The sequence below is a fragment of the Wyeomyia smithii genome, chromosome 3, assembly GCF_029784165.1.
Source record: "Wyeomyia smithii strain HCP4-BCI-WySm-NY-G18 chromosome 3, ASM2978416v1, whole genome shotgun sequence".
In the NCBI taxonomy this organism is placed as follows: Eukaryota; Metazoa; Arthropoda; class Insecta; order Diptera; family Culicidae; genus Wyeomyia; species Wyeomyia smithii.
The window spans coordinates 276,503,930-276,527,753 of NC_073696.1; the positions used below are offsets into that span (position 1 = coordinate 276,503,930).

A 23,824-nucleotide genomic window follows, 5' to 3' on the forward strand; every position below is an offset into this window, starting at 1 on the left:
AATAGGACAAAACCGAACACATCTAAATCGACGAATTCTGGTATTATAATAACGGAAAAAAGTAGGAGGGTGGTATTCAAGACACGACCGCATGACGTTGGACTACGGTATTCTTATATTCCATTAAAACAAATAATAGAGAGAATTGCAACTCTAGTATTTGCTGCAATTTTATCTAACAGTGCATTTCTGGATGCTGAGACGTTAAAACGTTATAAATAATAATATATACTAAAAGAATGGATATCTTTTATTTAATCGCTGTCATTTCATACATATTCGAATCAACCCTTTGTTTGCTGCACTACCAAGACAATCATTTAATTGAGCGAATTGGTAAAATTTTCCTATCTAAGCAAAAAGCAAACTTTACGAAACTATCTGAAATTGGAGCCCAGAACGATTCAACCGAAAATTTTAAATTTGAAAATTGTTTGACATTTAATCGATAAAACTCATGCTAGGTTAGTTCCAGCCCAGCATATAACTTCATGTATTTGAAAAAAAAAACGTTTGGTTCAATAACTCAATATAGCAAGAGCTCAATCACACGTTTTTCGGTAGTTGTTATCAAGGTTTGGGCGAGTGACAGAAAAATATATTAACTTCTTCAGTTGTGATTTAGATCATTTCTAATTGTTTTTTTATTTTTCACGATAGCGACAAGTTTGTTTCTTTCTCTGTGTGCGAAAAACAAAATCAAAACCGCGCACCGAGAAACAAAAACGAAAATTTAATGAATGCTCATTGAGAAAACTTGCAACTCTTTTTACCAATAATTTATGATACTCAAAAGAACCCGTTTTGATCTAAATCAAATTTCTAGTAAATAAGTGTTGATCATTCATAGGTAGTAATTTTTCCTCGATGAATAAAGACTGGCTGAAGAAGTTAAAATCGATGCTGTGAAATCAAATTCACAACTGTGTTCGGTAAGACGTTTTAATATTTTCAATGACAATAATAATCTTCGATAAACTCCCGCTATAGTTATTCACACACATGCTATAACTATCTAAACACGCGTTAAAACTATTCATACACACGCTGTAGCTATAGCTATCCATACACACGCTATTCCTTTCCATACATTCGATACAACTATCTATACACACGCATAAGCTATCCAACCATGTGCTATTACTATCCATACATACGCTATAACTAATCATTACACACGCAGCAGCTATCCACACACAAGCTATAACTATCCGTACACACGCTGAAGATATACACGCAATAGCCATAATATGCTACACATGCTAGTGTCTTTCACACGCTATAGCTAGCCATACACACGCAACAGCGCCATCCCTATCATCGCAAATGTCATAGCAATACAGATGCACATACGCTATATGTGCACACTGCACACACACTAAATGGCGGTAGCTTTCCTAGTGGCGGTGCTGGCTCGTGCAGTTTCTGGCTGTTTTCACCAACGATATCTGAATTGGATTACCGCTGGTGGGGTCCAACTCAGATCGAAGGAGGACCGAACTGAATGAAGAAATGCAGCTTCCCACTACCTCCGCCGCTGCTGCCTGATACCACCGCTCTGGTTCTGCTGCAGCTCAGTTTGGCCGCTGGAATCAGCCACCGCTGCTGATTATACAAGACCGGCCTGGTGGCCTTTCACTTGTTAACTGATGACTGCTATGAGACGACACAGGCTATTATATAGCCCAAAGCAAAAATCCATCCGCGAGCAAACAAGAAGCGAGCTTGTGAGTGGTTGAATGTGCACGACTATTAACACAACTTTTAACTAGTTTAGTATCGAAAACATATTTAAATTATTATATGACAATCTTGCGCAATATTTCCCCTATCAATCAAGCCATTGGTGTTTAGAATCTGTTCAGTGGTAATGATAAAAGAAGCATTTTAAAACGGTGTTGAAACACCTGTTGCAGCTACCGAAAGCGAGCTCGTTATTGGTTGAAAGCTGCGAGACTGTTTACAAAGTCAGATCGGTTGTATCCGTTAGTGTCGACTGTGCTTGTGAAGAGAGGTGGTGATTGGTTGCTCGGTATGATTTAGACAATCGATGTGATTTATCAATTTTTCAATAGTGTATCTCGAACAATAGGTTATTTTTGTTACATAAATTCAACCGTAAAAGAATTTCTGATCGGTTGATGCCAAAACCTCGAAATTCTGAAAAGAAATGACTGATGTATAAGCGCTCAAAACCTGACCACTTTTCCCTGGTTTTCCCCGGTTGAATTACTAGATTTTCAAATTCAGGTGCCTAACTTCGATATAGACGTTAGTCCAACGTCAAAAAACCCTCCGTCTGTTGCCACTGCCACACTGAAAATATTTTTTCGTTATTCTCTGCACGCACATTTCGTAAACATGAAATTCGTATATTGTACAGCACTTTTGCTGGATGTATAGAACATTCGTACTGCAAGTTATCGAATAGAATTGCAACTTTACGCATAATTTGTACAATTCACGAATGTAATTTCATACGAACGTGGATAACAACGAACAAAAAAAAAAAACGGGAGCACGAGTTTTTACTTGAACGAAATTTTCGTGTTCTGTTATTTTTGATTTCGTATAATGTACATGTTATTGCGTAAGCTTACTAATTTTTCGTACTATTTACATTATGCAGCGTTTGTTTGTACGATTGATTGCGTTCATTTTTTGAACCTTTCGTTACCTATACGAATAGAGATCTGCAACCATTTTGACAGTTCTGACGAAAGTATGTACCTTCATATTTAATACTCATTGAAGATATACCACATTGCAAATATTTTTTCGTTATTCCACTCACGCACAATCCGTAAACATGGATTTCGTAGAGTGTACAGCACTTTTGTTGATTTTATAGAACATTCGAATTGCAAGTTATCGAATAGAATTGCAACTTACGCATAATTTGTCCAATTCACGAATGTACTTTCGTATGAACGTGGATAACAACGAGTAATTACTTGAAGGTGTTCTGTGATTTTTGATTTCGTATAAACAGAGCTGGTAGCCACATGGTTACAGAGTCCGCTTTGATAAGCAGATGGTCGTGAGTTCCACTCCTTCTCTCTCACACTTGGTCCGAATCCGTTGCTTTTCCACGATGAGGTAGAGAACATTTATACGTTTCTGAAAAAACTTCACTTTCGCATCGATAGAACCGCCGCGATACATATAACCTCCGCTCAGCTCAGGTTTCGTATTGAAATAACTTTCGTGAACATTTGTACGTCTCTGGGGTTAAGTTGGGAAGGCGCGCGTCGTCGCTCTCTCGCAATCGATAGAACTAGAATCGCGTTGTGGCAAAAACCGGTGATGATCAATTTTTCTCTCTTTTATTTTTGATTTCGTATAATACTAATTTTTCGTTCTATTTACATTATGCAGCGTTCTGTGTACGAATTATTTGCGTGAGCTTACTAATTTTTCGTACTATTTACATAATGCGGCGTTCTTAGTACGAATTACTTGCGTGAGCTTACTAATTTTTCGTATTATTTACATTATGCAGCCTTTGTTTGTACGATTGATTGCGTTTATTTTTAAAACCTTTCGTTACGTATACGAATATAAATCTGTAACAGTTTTGACAGTTCTGACGAAAGTACCTTCATATTTATTACGCATTGGTTTCGTTGCAGAAAATAACAAAAGGTTTTGTATATAAAACATACGTTTTCGTGGAATAAACTAAAATATATTTTCAGTGTAGTGCCGCAACGCATTGGAGGATCTTCCAAAACGTGGCCGAAACGTGGTCCAGCAATCAACACGGAAGTCGACAGGAAGCTCAAAGAAACGTTTAAGCGCAACAGTTAATCATAAGTACGTGATGTAGCGAAAAAGGTGAATATATCTGAATCGAACGTTGTGAACGTACTTAGAAATAACTTGGATAAGCAGCTCAGAGAAAAGTCCGATGCTATATCCGTTCGACAGGTAGGAAGTCGTACAACGAAATCTTCTACAAAAATGATGCCTATATAATAATGGAAGATGAGACTTTTGCTAAATTTGATTGTAAAACCCTTCCAGGACCGCAATGTTATACGGTAATTGGAAGGAAAATGTTTGTTTTTCAACACAACTCGGAACTATCAGATTGCCCGAGAATACGGACATTAGTGAAAGTAAATCTTGGACAACGTGTGAAATAGAGGCGAAGTCTGCCATCTTGGATACGGTAAATAAGCAGTAAATGTGGATTAGAATTCGGAAATCAAGATACCCATTTATCACCTATTTCCAAGTGTGCCTATACATTTTTAGTGCGATCTATATTTGGAAAAAGTGAATAAAATAAGCAAAATCAGTTTTACTTGTAACGTTTTTCTCTCTTACGTAACTATTAATTTCGTTAAACAAACCGAATCATTTCGCATTCAGAGGATAAATACCGCATCGAAACTAGTCTATTCATATTCCACAAATTGTAAACATGAACAAGCAAACAGTTTTATTCAAAATAAAAAGTTCGCAATAACACTCGGCTTCAATTCGCCTTACCCCGCCGTAGTCAAGTTCACTTCGATTAATTTCGAGCATCCTCACAATTACTGTGTTTGCCATAAAAACAAATCTGCTTCACAATACGGTTATCATTGAAGTCGGAATAAATAATAGTTAAAAAAAACCGCACTCGTTATTGGTGCTTACACTTATTACATACTCTTTAAAAGATGATCCGGAAGAGCCGAACGTGGACGTGGATGTGTCCGTCGTCGTGGTTGGTGCCGGAGACGGTGTCGAAGACGGCGATGAAGATGAAACAGTTGGCATAACCACTAATGGGGTATCGCGATAACTCGAGCTGTGTTTATGTTTGTTTGCCGTTTGTTTGTGCTGCTGTTTCTGCTGCTGATGGTGATAATTGCCATTGCTGTAACCGCTATCAGGTTTGGAAGTGGGCGGCATTACGCCATTTGTCACTGCGGGTTTTCCATCGGTATTCGCGGGTTCACTAACCGTTCCCAGTTCCGACAACGGTGGCTTAGCGACGGTTCCACTCAGAACTGCACTGTTCGGGAGGGTGGTTTTAAGCGTTTCCACCTCAGATTCGGTGGTATTTTCGAAGGGGTTTTCGTACACTTCGATTGTTAATGCTAATTCAAGAAAAAACACTATTGCTACCACTCTTAACTGCATGATGGTTGGATCAACTTAATTCATTTTACTTTGGAAAAAAACTGTCCTTTTCGTTTCAACTGTTACCGTACGATTAAGGGACATTTTCAACGATTTCAGTGGTTTTATATGACTTTTCGAGAAACAGCGTAGTGTAGTACAATCGCGTAAATCGTTGCACAAGAACAATAGACTCATCATCTTCGCGTGGCACTATTCGACGCAGTTCTTTGATCAACATAAGCGTCTTGTATGACAATGGTTGATTATGAACGTTCATAGTTATCCATATGAATTTGACTGAAAAGTGCCATAAGTAAACAGCAAAAATATAATACAAGCGTGGAAACTTGTTGTTATCGTTCTGCATCAAACTTTAAACACTTCGATTATGATTTAACTTAACCATTTCGCTAATTAGTAACAAATTGTGACATTGTATGATCGAGCCGAGTTTCCCTGGATTGATTGTGCCAATTTGAATGCACAACAGTGTTTTGGCTCTTGAACTCCGACTTCAAACATATCGACTTTACCGCTTAGCATATTGTCCGACACTTACCTCCGAAATTTTCTCACAAATCGAGCAATCTGCCGCAGTTTTTCCCTCCACCCAATCGACATTTTCGATTTCCTCTTTGTTCCATAGCAATTACACTCGAAGACTTTTAACTAAGAAGCCTGTGAATTATTAAGCTGGTTGACAGCACAATTTTCTCTATTCATATTTGTTCCAACCTCCAAAGAATATAGACGTTAAAGCTACAACTAGTCTTTTATTTGTTGGAGACTACAACAATTCTTGGCGACGAGGATGGGATTTTAAGCTGCTTCAAGACTCTTGCAAGATGTCCGACCAGGATTTGAAAAACGCGATTCTCCGACTAACCGAACTGGTAGTCAACCAACAAGAGCAGATTCAACTCCTCAAGCGAACCGGTCAAGCCAGCCAACCGGGAAGCGAGAAGATAATCGAATCGTTGGCCACGGGAATTGAAGATTTTTACTACGATCCTGACGGTGGAGTGTTCTTCGACGCGTGGTTTGCTCGCTACGAAGATGTCTTCAAGGTCGACGGCAAGAATCTAGACGATCCAGCGAAGGTGAGGCTACTCTTAAGAAAAATCGGCACCCAGCTCCACGAGCGATACGTAAATAGTATCCTGCCAAGACATCCCCGCGATTTTGGCCTGGACGAAACGGTGAAGAAACTTAAGAAACTTTTTGGTCATCAAACCTCGCTGTTCAACGATCGTTACCGTTGTCTTCAGTATACTAAGAACGAAGCAGACGATTTTTCAAGTTATGCTGCCTCTGTGAACAAGCATTGCGAAGCATTCCAACTCACCAAGCTCACCGATGACCAATTCAAGGCGCTACGTTTTGTTTGCGGTCTACAATCTCCCCGCGATGCAGACATCCGAACTCGATTGATCGGCAAATTGGAAGCTGAAGAGCATGCTCCGCCAGCAGATGGCACAAAGCTAACCTTCAACAATCTAAAGCAGGACACCAAGTTGGTAAAGAAGCCCGTTCCGGAAAAATCCGTCGTCAACGCTGTTTCCACCAAGCCTGCTAAGGAAAAACAACCGAAATCTCCGTGCTGGTTTTGCGGTGATTTACATTTCGTAAAGGAATGTTCCTATCAAGACCACAATTGCAACAAGTGCAAACGAAAAGGGCATAAAGAAGGTTACTGCTCATCCGCTGAATCAAAATCAAAGCCAGCAAAGAAGTTCGAAAAACAAAAGTACAAGGCATTTGTGAAGTCCAAAGGAATTTCAGTGAAACGCATCGATCTTCAAGGGAAGAGGAAATACGTTACTGTTGGAATCAATGGCAAAGAAGCTGTCCTTCAGTTAGATTGCGCTTCTGATATCACCATTATTTCTACGCAGACCTGGGAGGCGATAGGCAAACCAGCCATCAGAGAAACTGACATAACCGCCATCAGCGCTTCCGGAGACAAGATTAACATGGCTGGTGAGTTCCTTGCAGACATAACCATCCGAAGCGTGACAAAAGCTGGCATTGTCTATGTGTCATCAAGCCCGGATTTGAATGTCCTTGGAATTGAAACAATCGATCTATTCCATCTATGGTCGATTCCTTTCAACTCACTGGTCAATGCTGTGCATCAGAAGCCGGAAGACATTGAGCAAAAGCTGCGTACGAAGTTCCCGGAAGTGTTCCAGAGCACACTTGGCCGGTGTACCAAGGCAAAAGTTAAACTCTACCTGAAGCCCAACGTCCGTCCCGTGTACTGTCCCAAGAGACCAGTTGCATATGCTGCTCTTCCCAAGGTGGATGCCGAACTTCAACGTCTTCAGGACAAGGGAATTATCTCACCAGTGAAGTTTTCCGACTGGGCAACTCCAATAGTAGTGGTCCTTTAGTCAGACAACGTTTCCGTCCGTATCTGTGGCGACTATTCTACAATGCGCTAGAATCAGATGCCCATCCGCTTCCACATCCAGATGATATTTTTGCTGATCTAGCTGGCTGCCGTTATTTCTCCCAACTCGATTTTTCTGATGCGTACCTGCAAGTCGAGATTGAAGAGGAATCACAAAAGTAGCCTTCATGAGGTCCTGGAGCGGATCAAAACGTACGGTTTCCATCTGAAGATCGAAAAATGTCGATTTGATCTATCACAAATTAAGTTCCTAGGCCATATCATCGACAAAGACGGCTTACGACCTGATCCCGCGAAGACAACCGCAATTTCGCAAATGCCAGCTCCAACCAACGTATCACAGCTTCGATCGTATCTTGGAGCTATCAATTATTATGGGCGTTTTGTCAAGCAGATGAAAGAGCTAAGAGCACCCATGGTTTATTTACTGAAACAAAACGTGAAATGGGAATGGACTGCGAACTGTCAGAAGTCGTTCGACAAGTTCAAAATGCTGCTCACTTCCGACTTGTTGCTGACACATTTTGACCCGAACAAAGAAATCATCGTCGCAGGTGATGCATCCAAAAATGGCTTGGGCGCTGTTATTTTGCATCGTTTTCCGAATGGATCAGTGAAGGCTATTTCGCACATTTCAAGATCTCTAACTCCTGCGGAGCAGAATTACGGCCAGATAGAGAAAGAAGCTTTGGCACTGGTTTTTGCTGTAACACGGTTTCATAAGATGGTATTCGGCCGGAAGTTTACCTTGCAGACTGATCACCAACCACTTCTTAAGGTGTTCGGGAACAAAAAAGGAATTCCGGTATACACGGCTAACCGGCTTCAACGCTGGGCGCTTACGTTAATGCTGTACGATTTTGACATCCAGTTTGTGCGCACTGAAGACTTTGGACACGCTGACCTCCTTTCACGACTAATGAAATGCCATTCAACAACTGACGAAGAGTATGTCATTGCTTCTGTCCAAATGGAAGCCGATGTCAACACCGTTCTCAGTGATTCTACTTCAAGTCTACCTGTGACGTCTGAAATGATCGCTACTGAAACATCGAAAGATCCTGTTCTCCAGTCGGTGGTGTTCCATATCAATGAATGATGGCCCAATCATTCCAAAGCAATTAATGATCCAGTTGTCCAAAAATTCTTTATCCGCCGAGACAGTCTGCTGATCGTCCAAGGTTGCATCATGTTCGGCGATAGAGTTGTTGTGCCAAACCGCTTTCGCAAACGCATTCTTCAGCAACTACATCGAGGCCATCCGGGGATGGAGCGAATGAAATCCCTAGCAAGAAGTTTCGTGTACTGGCCTAACATCGATGATGCCGTCGAAAAATATGTTATGTGCTGAAGCTGCTAAATCACCACGCAAGACGGACCTGGAGTCGTGGCTCATTCCATCGAAGCCGTGGGAACGAGTCCATATCGATTATGCTGGCCCGATTAATGGATACTACTACTTTCTGCTAATTGACGCATATTCAAAATGGTCAGAAATCTACCGCACTCGGAGCACAAACACAACGAAAACGTTGGAAATGCTAGACGAGATTTTTTCAAGATTCGGCAATCCAAAAATTCTGGTTTCGGATAATGGCTCGCAATTTGTTAGCGCCCGATTCAAGCCATTCTGTGATGAAGCTGGAATCACCCACTTAACAATTGCGCCCTACCATCCACAGTCTAATGGACAGGCTGAGCGCTTTGTGGACACTTTGAAAAGAGGACTCAAGAAGTTACGAGAGGGAGGAAATCCAGCAACTTTCCGACATCTTCAAACTTTCTTTTCCGTTTACCGGTCCACACCCAATCGAAGTGCTCGTGATCATAAGTCACCTGCAGAACTTTTTCTAGGTAGACCCCTCACTACTACACTAAATCTTCTTAAGCCCCGAAAATCAAGCACACCAGCTGTAAACAGTAAGCAGAATAACCAGTTCAATCAACGCCATGGTACCGTCAAGAGAGAGTTCTCCGCTGATGATTTAGTGTACGCAGAGGTTCATCATCACAATCAAACCTCATGGGTTCTTGGCAAGGTGATTGAGAGAAAAGGCTCCGTCATGTATGCTGTACTTCTGGACACCGGTCGTCTCATCCGTTCTCATACGATAGCGTCATCTAGAATCCATTAGTGAAGCTACTGAATCAAATTTACCATGGACCGTGCTGCTTGAGGGATTTGGAATGCAAAATCTGTGTACTCCATGTTCGGATGAAACTGCCGATCATGATTCCAAAGAAACTCAACAACCACCTGAAATGCTGCCCGAAGTGGCACACCCAATTCAACAATTGCCTGAAGTATTGCACCCTGCCGAACCAACATTGGACCAAGAAAAGGTTCTAGCACCAGAAGTCGTTGTTGAAGGCATCAATCCGCAGTGCTCCAATCAACCCATTCGTAACCGAAGGCTACCGGCATGGCTCGGATCCTACGATCTCTTTTAAGGGGGAGATGTTCCATAGCAATTACACTCGAAGACTTTTAACTAAGAAGCCTGTGAATTATTAAGCTGGTTGACAGCACAATTTTCTCTATTCATATTTGTTCCAACCTGCAAAGAATATAGACGTTAAAGCTACAACTAGTCTTTTATTTGTTGGAGACTTCAACACTCTTGGGTCGTGAAAATTGATGGTTTACCAAAAACGCTCTTCACTGATGTCAGAAACACAAATAAAAGAAACATTTTATTTTGAATTGTTAGAATAATGTCGAATTCGTTTTTACGGCAGGACTATCCCGTCCCGGACTACGCTTTGCAGCTTTAAAAAAAAACACTTTCCGAGCAGTTGCAATGGTGTGCGTATAATACCAGAGGTAGCTGTCACTTTTGTTTTGGTCATTATCGCCATTGTCTTTTATCGCGTTTGTGCTGCTGTACGAAAAATTTGCCAATTTACTGAAAAATGACAAAATAACAAAATAAAATAAATAAAATTCAACCTGATGTTAGACACGCGAAGAACGATAATCAAAGCAAACCGATTTTGACACATTTTTTTTTTTTATTTTGACACATACGTGCGAATGTGTTGGTGTCTTCAAAACTGCACTCTGTTTCTTGCGCGGACTGTCCGGGACAGAAAAAGGGTAGTCCGGGATAGTCCGGAAAATGTAAAAAAAAAAACAGTGAGCTTGAGCTTGAGCTTGATTGATCACCACCGGTTGCCACTTCGTTACTGATCAGGATCGATTGGAGTTGTAAATCGAATTTAGTGATTCCTGCTTGGGATTTAGCTTTTCGATATGCATCTCCAATAACCCCTGCATGCTGATCAGTACCGACGCCTGCCGGTCCAGAACGTAGATCAAAGGAAGGAAGGAAAGGGGTGTTAGTTCGATACTTGTTGTTACTAGAGGCCGGATATACTCCTGCACACTCCACAAGCACCACGGGTATAGGAATTTTGTGTTAGTTGTTTGTCGCGTTTCTTCTCTACATACGATAAAACTCTTGGCGGTATTTATGGGCCCTCGTCCACTAAAATATTTTTCGCGAACCTATCTTCTATGTATCTAAGACGTTTTGTTTCTTTGATTTTAGGAGTACGACGGGAATAACGAGCTTTGTACTAATAGAGGAACTGACCGACCCTTCCAATTTTGAACCCGACGTGCACGCACTTTCCCGAGGCTAGTGGTGCGATCTTCGATATATGAACTCACGAAAGCGCGCCAGGTGCCAACATGTTTGAAACCTCATCATATTTGCAGTGACGGGATACAAGCGAATCGTGGAGGTTAAGTAATTTCGGTTACCTTGCGTATCGTACGACTCTACGCGTTTCTGCTCATGAACACCTTAATTTACCCCTTCACGAATCAATGAGTAGCTTTATTTCGTAAGACGTTAAACTTTATTCGGAAACTGTAAGCCGACCGCAATTTTAGAGGATATAAGATCTACAACGCGTTTTTCTCTTGTAATATAATTTGGAATGAGCTAAGTATCCTAATGAATTCAAAAATTGGCAAATTTACATGCATCCAAAGCCCTTCAAATTCAAAAACAAAAAATTGCATCCAACAAGATTTAAACATTATTGAATAAAAAAAAAATTCAAGTGTATGAACATTTGTCCAAAAGCTAGGAAAATCATAAAAATAATAGGGTTAAATATGGTTAAATGACCGTAACCGATCAGAACTCTTCATGACAAACGAAGCACTTAGATATTTGTCGCGTGTGAATGATAGATGATCAAACTCTATTGTAAAACTATCAATTCGATCTTGTGAAAGTTAGCGTGTTCAAAGATTTATAGTAGCATATGAATATAGTAAAACCTACGACACGCTGAACCGTATCCGAGCCAATCTCCGCTTTTCAACCACATCAAGAAGTTCAATTTACTACCCCATAAAAACCAAAAAAATCTGTATTATTTCCAGAAAATCTGAAATCTGCATGCAGATAGCTGTATGAAAAATACGCAAGAAATCTGTATAAAAGCAGACAAATCTATATATGTGGCATCACTGGTCACAACTGAAATGATCTGCTATAATTTAGAACCAAACTGCATCGCCCGAAGGCAAACAAAGCCACCAATAGCTGTCAAACGCAAGTGCGCGACGTCACCGTGCGATGGTCTATTTGCTGAACACACATTCTCATGTCAGCCTACTGCAACTTGCAAGTTGATGCAACGTAAAAAAAATCATGAACACATGAACGCGCTACCCAACACACACAGCAAGTGATCGAGAGAGAAAGAATCAGAAAATCGGCATCTTCGAAGGTGCCTCTACGGTCGTAAGCAGCACAAAAGGCAGTTTTTTTTCTGCCTCTCTCGCTCACATGCCGTTCAAATCGAATGGAAGAAAAGCTGTGTGCGTTAACATAGGTAGTCACAATTTCACTCTGATCCCGTTTCAAACACGACGTGAAATATCACCAAAACCAATACTTAGCTTCTGTTTCCTGTCTCTCCAGTTGCATTTTGCGAGCCAGCAGCAGGAACCACAAATGCAAGAAAGCTTTGCACTTCGCTGCGCGCAAAGCTCAGCGGAAGATAAAAAAAAACACACACACAAACCCAATCGATGACAGTGGAGAGGACGTGTTGAACCTCATTCCGTCTTAACGGTTTCCACTCTCTTTTCACTAACACTACCGTTCACTTGGTAAAAATCAAAACGTACACGAATGGCGAACTATATCTTCTGTGCCAATTTACACTGCAAAATCACTTCCATTTTTGATCTTCTAATTTTCACTCCACTCTAACTAATTTGTATCTTACACACGCGACACCCGATATACTTGAAAATTTACAACCTTTTATGACCTCTAGTGCAAAAATGCACGTGAATTTTATTAGAAATTTACGGACCGATTCAATGTACGTTTGTTTTATTGGCCATGTTGCCAGTCCTCCCGGAAAATGTAAAAAAAAAACAGTGATAGGACAAAGTGTAGTCCGCGGGGTAGCTACACCGCAAAAACGAAAACGACATAAGAGGACGCAAAACACACATCAGCTGTCATTTTTCAACGCCTGCTAAATTCCTGCAAGAGTTCCATCCATGAAAAGTTTTACATCACCGGAAAATTGACATTCCAATGAACGAAATGATGTACAGTCAACTCCCCCTTATCTCGACGTTAAAGGGACCATCGAGATAGCGAGGTATCGGGAATATAAGTTACCCAGAGTACTATATTCAATTGTGTACTTCCTTTAAAATTAGAAACTCCGAGTTTTCGAGCAAATTCACGGGATTTTCTTGAAGTTACATACATAACAGACTATTGGAGTAGAGGCTTGTTATGTTACTTCGAGATAAAGTAAATTCGAGATATCGAAATATCGAGATACAATGGGAATTTGAAAAGAGTTTTGGAATTATAGAGAAATGGCGAGAAATCGAACATCGAGACACGGGGAGTTGACTGTATGATAATCATACTTTTTCACTATAGGTATCAGTGATAGTACTTAGAAATTTATTCTGAGATATTCGAAGATATTCACATCCTTGTTTTTACTGTTGGACGGGGCAGCGGTTGCGGCGTTATTCAGCTTTGTAAAAAGGCTCTTGCACTCTAGCCAGCCCGAGCGCCAAAAGCGCTGAGACGGTCCCTAATGAGCCATAATAGCTACCTTCGTTTCATTCATATCACGCGACGGACACAACTTGAATCACAGCCGTTTCATGAGAATTTACGTTAATTACCAATTTGCTACCAATTGGTGGTACACTGCTTGCATCCCTCACACATACAGCTCGACTTTCCTATTCACTCGCTGTTACTTACTTTAGTTCCGAGCGCCAAAGTTCGAGACACTCTTCAGCTAGTGTAAGTCGGATCAAACCCGTGTGAACTACGAATTAGCTAATAATTCCACGCGAAAAAAGGGGAGAGCGCTCGGTTATTGCAACAATATCCGAAGCGATTTGTTTCCGAGGCTGCCATGGAAACCGCTGTTGAGGCGACCCCCTTTCGACGCCTAGCGTGGCGCCCGGCTGCTGTTGCTGCGGATGGTTTAAAGGAAAGAAGAAAGGCGTCAACAGGGGGAAGACAAGCGATGATCTAATATTATGCGCGATTACGACAATTTAATAGGTTTTTCTTTTAGCGTCTTTCGCGTCTCGTCGTTTGCTCGACGCCTAGGCAAAAATGCCGCGTTCAGCATCGTCGTAATATTATTGCAGTTGCAACGATGACGACAGCGACGCCCGAGGCAGCGGTCACTGAGATTGAGTCACCGGGTCTGCCTGGCAGCTGTAGAAGCTGTCTAACAAATTCATTCACAGCCAGCTGCGCTCCGGCCGGTCATTTTCCGGTTCTTTCCGGAGTCGAGTGCAAGTCTAGGTAGAAAGTGAAAGTTTTCCGCTCTTTTGGTCGCATAAATTCATGCGCTCTGCTGTTGCCAGTGCGCGGGCGGAAGGCTGCTGCATGCTGCTTCACTCTTCATCCGTGGTTGGTAACCTATGAATGGAACTATTATTCCCGCGCGTCCCGCTTACGGAGACGGTGGATGATGACTTTACTCTACGTGAGACATTGGACTAGTTTTGAGGCCACCAGCGATGGCGATGGCGTAATGAAAAAATTAGTGAAAAGCATCTGCTGGTTAACCGAAGGGTTTGCTGATCCCGTGAAATTAGATGTTACTGCAGTGTGGAATGTGGGTTTCCACAGTTTGGGACAGTCACTTACTTGTTTTTTTTTTTTTTTTTAAGTAGAATACTTCTCTCAGAAAGTTCGGCTACATAGGGATGTGAAATGAAAATCTAAAACCGAAAAAAGTGAAAAATATGTCCAATTTCAAATGCTAATAAATCGGTTAGTATTCGATGAATTTCCTTCGTTCTTGCAGCAATAGATTGGAAAATCTTCTAAGATTCTTCCCAAAATAAGATAATTGTAATTTTATTATTCACACTATTGTACTATTGAAAATAGTCAAGCCTTGTCAAGACGAAAAATTCGACCTCTGGTTGGTCATTATATGCTTGCTTCCCAAGCACGGTCGACAGGATTATATACCTTGCAATTAAAAACATGCTATTTGGCCTATATAAGAGCCTGTTTCAGCCGGAGCCGGTCATAATAGTTCTAGACAGCGACAACAGCAGTCGTCCTTCCTTAGCAGCAGCACTATCTCTGTGGTTGGTCACCACGTCTCAGGAGCAGCGCGGTTTTTCTCAGCGTGTGTCGCCAGACAGCCATTATTCCCCCCGTGTTGGGGCAGCATGAAGATTGCCATCAGGAAATCCAATTTTGGAAATCAAAATGCCTTTTTAAAGGCAAATAAACAAGTCATAGAAAGTTAATATTTTTTGTCAACGCAAGCAAGCATTCTGTGTTGCATCCTAACAATTTAAATTTGTCGCACTCGTCTAATTTACTGAATGTTAAATAGCTTCCACAGTGCATGTTGTCCGTGTATCTTAGTTCCCCCAATGTTAGGGCAGCTCAAAGGTTGTAATTAGCAACCGATTTTGAACCGCAACATGCTTTTTTCAAGGCAAATAAAAAATTAATTGAAGGTTAATAATTTTCTGGCATCAACACAACCAGACATTCTGTGCGGGATGCAATCAAATTCTGTTGTAGTTGTTCTAATTTTCACTTTATTTAGTAAACCCCCCACTGTAGGGGCAGCGCAAAGGCTGCGATCAACATAACCGACATTGAATAATAAACTGCCCTGTTAGTACGCATTCACAAAAGCAGTTAGTTCGACTATGCAGAGCTAATATGAAGTCGATTCAATCAATCAGCATAAACAGAATTTCGTCGTCTCCCAGCTGCCAAGTTGCAACATGATGCAACACGCAACAGCGAGCAAACGAAATCGCTTGATGTTACAAACCGCAATAAGATACGGGTTAAAACCGTTGCGTGTGTGAGAGCACCATCGGTGTTTATTCGCTGGATACACTATCTTCTGTCTACTGAACGCAATAATCTGCTTACATGCGACATGGGGACGGGAACATTTTCTTCAACCAAGCTGCGCAACACGACACAAAACATGTTATTTTGTTGCTTCAATGAGAGTGCTATCGGTCCGGCTCGACAGAATGTTCACAAGAAATCATTTTTGTGCATCCGTGCTACGAAACTGAGGAAAAACTTTAGATACTGAAAAAAGAGGTGGAGCTTATCAAATGATCGCTCTGAACCAGAATGAAGTCACACATATTTTCAAGTTATATCATTCCACCACGTACGTAAAATAATTCATTCCTATTTTCTTCCCTATATAAGAGCCTGTTTTAATCGAAGCCGCTCATAGTAGTTCTGAACAGCGACGACAGCAGTCCTCCCTTAGCAGCAGCGGGAGCGAGCAGTGGGTACCATCGATAGCGGATAGCGGCCACAACTGTGGCATGGCTGCGAATAAGCGTAGCAGTTTCAGCGGATCTCACCATCGATAGCAGCAGGGCCAGCAGATGCAGGTACAGCGGATACCAATGGCGGCCACAACTGTGGCATGGCTACGGATAGCGTTGCAGGTGCTCAGCAGTTGGGCCAGCGTATAGCGGCCACAACTGTGGCATGGCTATGCATAGCGTAGCTGTTGCAGCGGGTATATCAGCATCGATAGTAGCAGGGTCAGCTGATGCAACGACACTCCCTTCACTAAAATGCTGTTTCAGTGTGGTAGCGGGAAGCATCAGCAGCAGGCTTGCATGAAGTGAATACATCAGCCAGCAACTTTCTCTAAGGCCTCGTAGGTTGATGTACAGCTCTACTGATGGCTGTACATTAACCTACAGCTGAGCGAATCGGTTCGCGTCGCTTTTCGCGTCTATTATGGCAGAGGCCTAATGGGAAAGTTGTATCAGTTTGTTCAGTAGAATATTATTGTCGGTAATATTACAGAGATGCGATTGCGTAAATCCGATTTTGAATTGAACAATTGTTCTTTTGAGAACAAATAACACACTTATTTGAAGAGTTAATAGCTTTTGGTACCAACAGCAGTATAGTGACAGCCTCAGCGGTAGATGCAGATGCAGCCGGTACTTCCCTGAGGCCGATGTAAAGGTAAATGGGAGCAGTACGGCGAAACAGTTCGGGTTATGCTTAGACGCGCGTCATTTTTCGTTGTTGATATTCCCCACATGAAACGACGCGCTTTCGTATGATAGCGGTGGTATTAGCGGTAGATGCATTTGCCAACACTTCCTCCAGTAAAGCCGTGTCTAGTTTTCAATGTGAAAACACCTTTCTCATTGTGTTGACCGTGCGCCTTAGTCCTCACTATCAAGGTAACACAGAGATGTAAGATAAACAATACATCCTATGATAAATTGAACAATTGTCCTTATAAGGACAACAAATGAATTAATGAAGATTTAATTTTGAATTAGAATACTTCTCTCAGGAAGTTCGGCTACATAGGGATGTAAAATGAAAATCTAAAACTGAAAAAAGTGAGAAAAATTTCAAATGCTAATAAATCGGTTAGTTTTCGATGGATTTCCTTCGTTTTTGCAGCAATCGATTAGAAAATCTTCTACCAGATTCCTACCAAATGCATGAAATTGCAATTTTATCATTCGAGCTATTGTACTATTGAAAACTCTTAAGCCTTGTCAAAACACAAAATTCGACCTCTGATTGGTCGTTATACCGCGCTTTCCCAAGCACGGTCGGCAGAGTTATGGACCTAGTAAATTGGGTATGCATCATTTGGCCTATATAAGAGCTTCATCAGATAATAAACAGAATCAAAAACAGTTTTAAGAAAATTAGTTACTTTTTTCGCTAGATTTGGTTTACCAGATGTTCTGGTATCTGACGGAGGACCCCCTTTTAACTCTTATAATTTTGTTAATTTTTTGGAAAGGCAAGGGATCAAAGTGCTCAAAAGCCCGCCATACAACCCGTCAAGTAACGGGCAGGCGGAGAGGTTGGTAAGAACGGTGAAGGAAGTTTTGAAAAAGTTCTTAATGGAGCCTTCAACGAAAGAGTTAAATTGGGAGGACCAAATAAATTTATTTCTATTTACTTATAGAAACACTTGTTTGACAAACGACGGTGGCTTTCCGTCTGAAAAAATTTTCAATTACTCTCCAAAAACCTTGCTTGATTTAATTAATCCCAAAAAAACATTATAAACGACAGTTGTCGTCACCTTCCCCTCCACAAGATGAGAAATTATCAAGCCCTACTAATGTAGGAAACAAACCTACTAATGTAGATCTCAAACGTCAAACGATGAACTGATGGAGGGTGATGTGGTGTGGTATAAAAACCACAACCCTCGTAATCATATGCGTTGGCTCAAAGCTAATTTCTTAAAACGATTTTCTAAAAATACCTTTCAGATATTGATTGGAAACGTGCCGGTTATGGCCCATCGAGGTCAAATAAGAGTGGTTGACAGGAAACCAGAGGGACCGAAATTTATTCCGCTCTGGAATCCGTTCGAAGGGACGGAAAGCTCGAGACGACAAGATAGCATGGAAGGAGAAGAGGACTGTAGAGGTTTTCCGGAGAACAATTTGCCTAATCGAGGCAGAAAGAGAAAGCTTCCGATGGAATCATCGGAGATCGTACTTAGGCGTTCGAATAGAGTGAAAAGAGTAAAAAGAGGTGAAAAATATGTTTATACTTAGTTTTAAACTTTTCGAAATTGGACTTCAAGCAAGTCAATAATAAACCTTGTAAATATTATAATTATATTGTATAAACCATTTTGTTAATTAGGTTTTAAGAAAACAACTATTTAAAAGGGAAGTGCTATGGCATACGCCCTTTTCGAAAACTTCCATGGTAACGTTTGTTACGTCGGAAGTTTCTAGCACCGTCTAAACGTAACTTCGGTTACGTTAGACGTGAACGATATAAAGAATAAACTGTCAGCTAGTCTGACATTCGAACGTTGATTCTTGAACTGTGAAGCTTGTTTCTTTTTGATAGTGCTAAAGTGATCCGAACGATACCTTCTAATTTGCTACTGGACTTGGGACGCTTTCTTCACTTAGGAGTTTCCTGGCATTTTACTGGCGATAGTTAGGAGAGTCCGCTTAGCGCCTGGGGTTTAGAAAAACCCCTATTTACACAGGCCGATTGGTCAGTCTGACGAACAGTTAGTTCGTCAAATCTCTCAAAATTATTGAGAGATTAGTTATAAAAACCAGGATCTCAAACAGTTTGGATCCTGCACTTAGCGAAGTCACACCGCGGTAATTCGATACATTCCGCTTGTCACCCTTCTTGAACGCTGGGAACAAGACAGATTCCTTCCACATTTCCGGGAATACCGCTAACGGAAGCGACTTGTTAAAAATATATTTCAGCGGACCGCAGATGGCTCTGGCGCATTTTATTAGAACTACTGCAGGAATTCCATCCGGCCCTGGTTTAGTAGATGATTTAAGCTTGCTGATGCCATTTAGGACATCCTCGTCCGTGAGTTCACCGATGTTCACACTCAAAGCTCCTGCTGGTACGTTCTTTATGGCCAAATCGATTTGTTCCTCGCTAATTTCCGTTTCATCAAAAACATTTGAAAATTTTTTAGCAAACAGATTGCATATACCGCCCATGTCGGTTGAGGCCTCATTTCCCAAAAACATGCTTGAAGGTAAGCCAGATTCCTTTCGCTCATCGTTTACGAACCCCCAGAACCGCTTGGGATATTTTTTTAGGACATGTTGCTGCTGTCTAACATATCGGGCGTATAGAACTCGATTGTAACTCTTATATTTCGAGCTGGCGTAGTAAAACTCTCGTTTCGTGATCGAGTTGCGATTAGCTAAATATTTTTTAAGAGCGCGTGCGCGTTTTCGTTTTAAGAATCGGAGGTAGCTGTTAGACCAAGGCGGTTTTGGCCGAGGGTAGCAAACAGGTACGAACTCGGAAAAAAGCTGCGTGAGAGAGCTAGTGAAACACTGAACTGCTTCATCGATGCTATGCGCATTGTACAGCGGTGCCCAATCGATGGTCAGAAGTGCCTCGTTCAGCTGCGCATAGACAGCCTTCGAAAAATTCAGCTGTCTGCGATCGGCAACGTCTTTAAAAATTATTCTGGCCTGACATTTTAAAGTAGTGAGAATTTGGGGGTGCAATGGATCAACTAAAGCATCATTCGTTTCAACATCATTCAATGGTACTAAAGCATCATTCGTTTCAACGAGAGTACACATCGGTAGTGAGTCTTCATTCACAAACAGCAAGTCAAGAGTACGGTTTAGGCTGTTCCTCGTTACGTTTAATTGTTTTATACATATACAGGTTGTTTGCCACTGTCTGAAACCCTCAAACAGTTAGAGTAGGGATTTTGACGGCGTTTTTGTTTACCGGTTCATGGATGCTGCGAAATTAGGTCGAATGGAGAAGCGTTAAATTTATTGTTCTCAAGCAAATTCTATAGAAGAAACAGTAAACTGTTCAATTCACACGCCCATGGAGTTGCGAATAAGCTCCTGGAAGCAATTCCGCAGATCTGGCTGGATCGGATGCCGGCGCTAATCGAAAGCTATGGAAAGAAAACAAAACATGCGGAAAAGTGACTTTCGATGCGCGGGTTTTCCACTGCAGCTTGTTTCATTTACGGTATGTTCTGTTCAACATCGTGTTTTAAATATTTATCTTTCTGAGTAACAATTTCATTATTTTTATAACACATATTGCTCGTGCTTCCACACACCAAAGCTCGTGCAGTAGCAATCATTACGTTCCTCTAATTCGCACACGTTGGTTGGATACTGTACTAACTCAAGGCTCTACCTGTCCACCAATGCGAATAAATGCTATTATGCTATTTTATAAATCAATACACTCTGGCACAAATTTTGTCAATCTTTACCTAAAGGATAGAAATACAATAGTGAAAAACAAAATAATTTATTACTGACTTACTAATACAAAATTGAGTCACGGGGTAATAGGTTATTCTCTCACTCCATCGTATAATTTTTCACTATTCTCAATATTCAATTCCATTCTACTAAAACGCGCAATAAGTAATTTATTTAACATTATACTAGTTGATAGTCGAGAATGTTACACGCAAGCACAGTGCGAAGCATTTTCATTTCAACTATTGGCTGCGTACGTACAAACTGACAGCCTCAGATCCGACAATGCACAGCATGGTTGTCTACCTCCAGGCGTATTGAAGCTACGGGTAGGATTACCGTGTAGAAAAGTTTCCTGATGAATTGTGAAGTAGGATATTGATTCCCACGTTTTCTGACGAACTGTAAACACGTGATTTTTTATCCATTTTCACATTCAAATCCAAGGACGTGCTCCTTGGAAAAATGAGTGACTTTTACGAGCCGCTTGCCTTTGATCGTTATATTGTTGAAAAATCACAAGAAGGTTGTATGCAAAGCCACGACCGCAAGGTTGAAGTAGAATACTTTTACAAGAAAGATAACCTGGCTGCTCGCGTGTCAGTCATTTTTTCTAGTAAATAAACGTTGACCGTTCATTGGCAGTATTGTAATTTCTTTTTGTCTGATATTTTGAATGAAGTTCATTGGATATTTTTAAATTTTGTGCAAATGAGAAGTTGAAGTGCTGCCGAATTGTAACATGCACATTTAATACGACATCATTAAACGGGAACGGATGCGATTCGCCTTACCGTGGTGAAATGTACAGCTCATTTTAAGGCGAAGTAGAGCTATACATTGCAACAGATTTCGTCTTGCCGAATCGCATCGCGCCGTTATTTGCGTTCTGCATGACCATAGCCAAACACTAAGCGACGCAAACACGTAATAATAGTCAGAGTATGCATGTAGATGAAGATAATTAACTTTGGATTATAGCGCAAAACGAGAAAATATTAACTCTTCAAATAATCATTTGTGTTCTTCAAATTTCAGTTGTTCAATTTAATCTCCGATGAAATGTTTGTTTACTATCTGATGAAGCTCTTATATAGGCCGAATGATGCATTCCCAATTTACTAGGTCCATAACTCTGCCGACCGTGCTTGGGAAAGCGCGGTATAACGACCAATCAGAGGTCGAATTTTGTGTTTTGACAAGGCTTAAGAGTTTTCAACAGTACAATGGTTCGAATAATAAAATAGCAATTTCATGCATTTGGTAGGAATCTTAGAAGATTTTCTAATCGATTGCTGCAAAAACGAAGGAAATCCATCGAAAACTAACCGATTTATTAGCATTTGAAATTTTTCTCACTTTTTTCAGTTTTAGATTTTCATTTTACATCCCTATGTAGCCGAACTTCCTGAGAGAAGTATTCTAATTCAAAATTAAATCTTCATTAATTCATTTGTTGTCCTTATAAGGACAATTGTTCAATTTATCATAGGATGTAGTGTTTATCTTACATCTCTGTGTTACCTTGAAAGTGAGGACTAAGGCGCACGGTCAACACAATAAGCAAGGTGTTTTCACATTGAAAACTAGACACGGCTTTACTGGAGGAAGTGTTGGCAAATGCATCTACCGCTAATATCACCGCTATCATACGAAAGCGCGTCGTTTCATGTGGGGAATATCATCAACGAAAAATGACGCGCGTCTAAGCATAACCCGAGCTGTTTCGCTGTGCTGCTTCCATTTACCTTTACATCGGCCTCAGGGAAGTACCGACTGCATCTGCATCTACCGCTGAGGCTGCCACTATACTGCCATTGGTACCAAAAGTTATTAACTCTTCAAATAAGTGTGTTATTTGTTCTCAAAAGAACAATTGTTCATTTCAAAATCGGATTTACGCAATCGCATCTCTGTAATATTACCGACAATAATATTCTTCTGAACAAACTGATACAAATATCCCATTAGGCCTCTGCCATAAAAGACGCGAAAAGCGACGCGAACCGATTCGCTCAGCTGTAGGTTAATGTACAGCCATCAGTAGAGCTGTACATCAACCTACGGCCGAGCGAATCGGTTCGCGCCGCTTTTCGCGTCTACTATGGCAGAGGCCTTAGAGAAAGTTGCTGGCTGATGTATTCACTTCATGCAAGCCTGCTGCTGATGCTTCCCGCTACCACACTGAAACAGTGTTTTAGTGAAGGGAGTGTCGTTGCATCAGCTGACCCTGCTACTATCGATGCTGATATACCCGTTGCAACAGTTACGCTATGCATAGCCATGCCACAGTTGTGGCCGCTATACGCTGGCCCAACTGCTGAGCAACTGCAACGCTATCCGTAGCCATGCCACAGTTGTGGCCGCCATTGGTATCCGCTGTACCTGCAGCTGCTGTCCCTGCTGCTATCGATGGTGAGATCCGCTGAAACTGCTACGCTTATCCACAGTCATGCCACAGTTGTGGCCGCTATCCGCTATCGATGGTACCCACTGCTCGCTCCCGCTGCTGCCAAGGGAGGACTGCTGTCGTCGCTGTTCAGAACTATTATGAGCGGCTTCGACTAAAACAGGCTCTATATAGGGATGAAAATAGGAATGAATTATTTTTCGTACGTGGTGGAATGATATAACTTGAAAAATATGTGTCACTTCATTCCGGCTCAGAGCGATCATTTGATAAGCTCCACCTCTTTTTTCAGTTTCTAAAGTTTTTCCTCAGTTTCGTAGCACGGATGCACAAAAATGATTTCTTGTGAACATTCTGTCGAGCCGGACCGATAGCACTCTCATTGAAGCAACAAAATAACATGTTTTGTGTCGTGTTGTGCAGCTTGGTTGAAGAAAATGTTCCCGTCCCCATGTCGCATGTAAGCAGATTATTGCGTTCAGTAGACAGTAGATAGTGTATCCAGCGAATAAACACCGATGGTGCTCTCACACACGCAACGGTTTTAACCCGTATTTTATTGCGGATTGTAACATCAAGCGATTTCGTTTGCTCGCTGTTGCGT

General features: G+C 41.3%; 2 protein-coding genes across 2 annotated transcripts; both read left to right on the forward strand.

Moving 5' to 3' along the window:
• Nucleotides 1–5,963: 5,963 nt before the first annotated feature.
• LOC129729313 (uncharacterized protein K02A2.6-like) lies at nt 5,964–7,511 on the forward strand. The gene has a single exon (XM_055687822.1). It carries the CDS (start codon nt 5,964–5,966, stop codon nt 7,509–7,511), a length of 1,548 nt encoding a protein of 515 aa, XP_055543797.1.
• A 1,342-nt stretch (nt 7,512–8,853) lies between these two features.
• On the forward strand, nt 8,854–9,982 carry LOC129729314 (uncharacterized protein K02A2.6-like). The gene is made up of 2 exons (XM_055687823.1): nt 8,854–9,570; nt 9,647–9,982. Exons 1-2 carry the CDS (start codon nt 8,854–8,856, stop codon nt 9,980–9,982), a joined length of 1,053 nt encoding a protein of 350 aa, XP_055543798.1.
• Nucleotides 9,983–23,824: the final 13,842 nt, after the last annotated feature.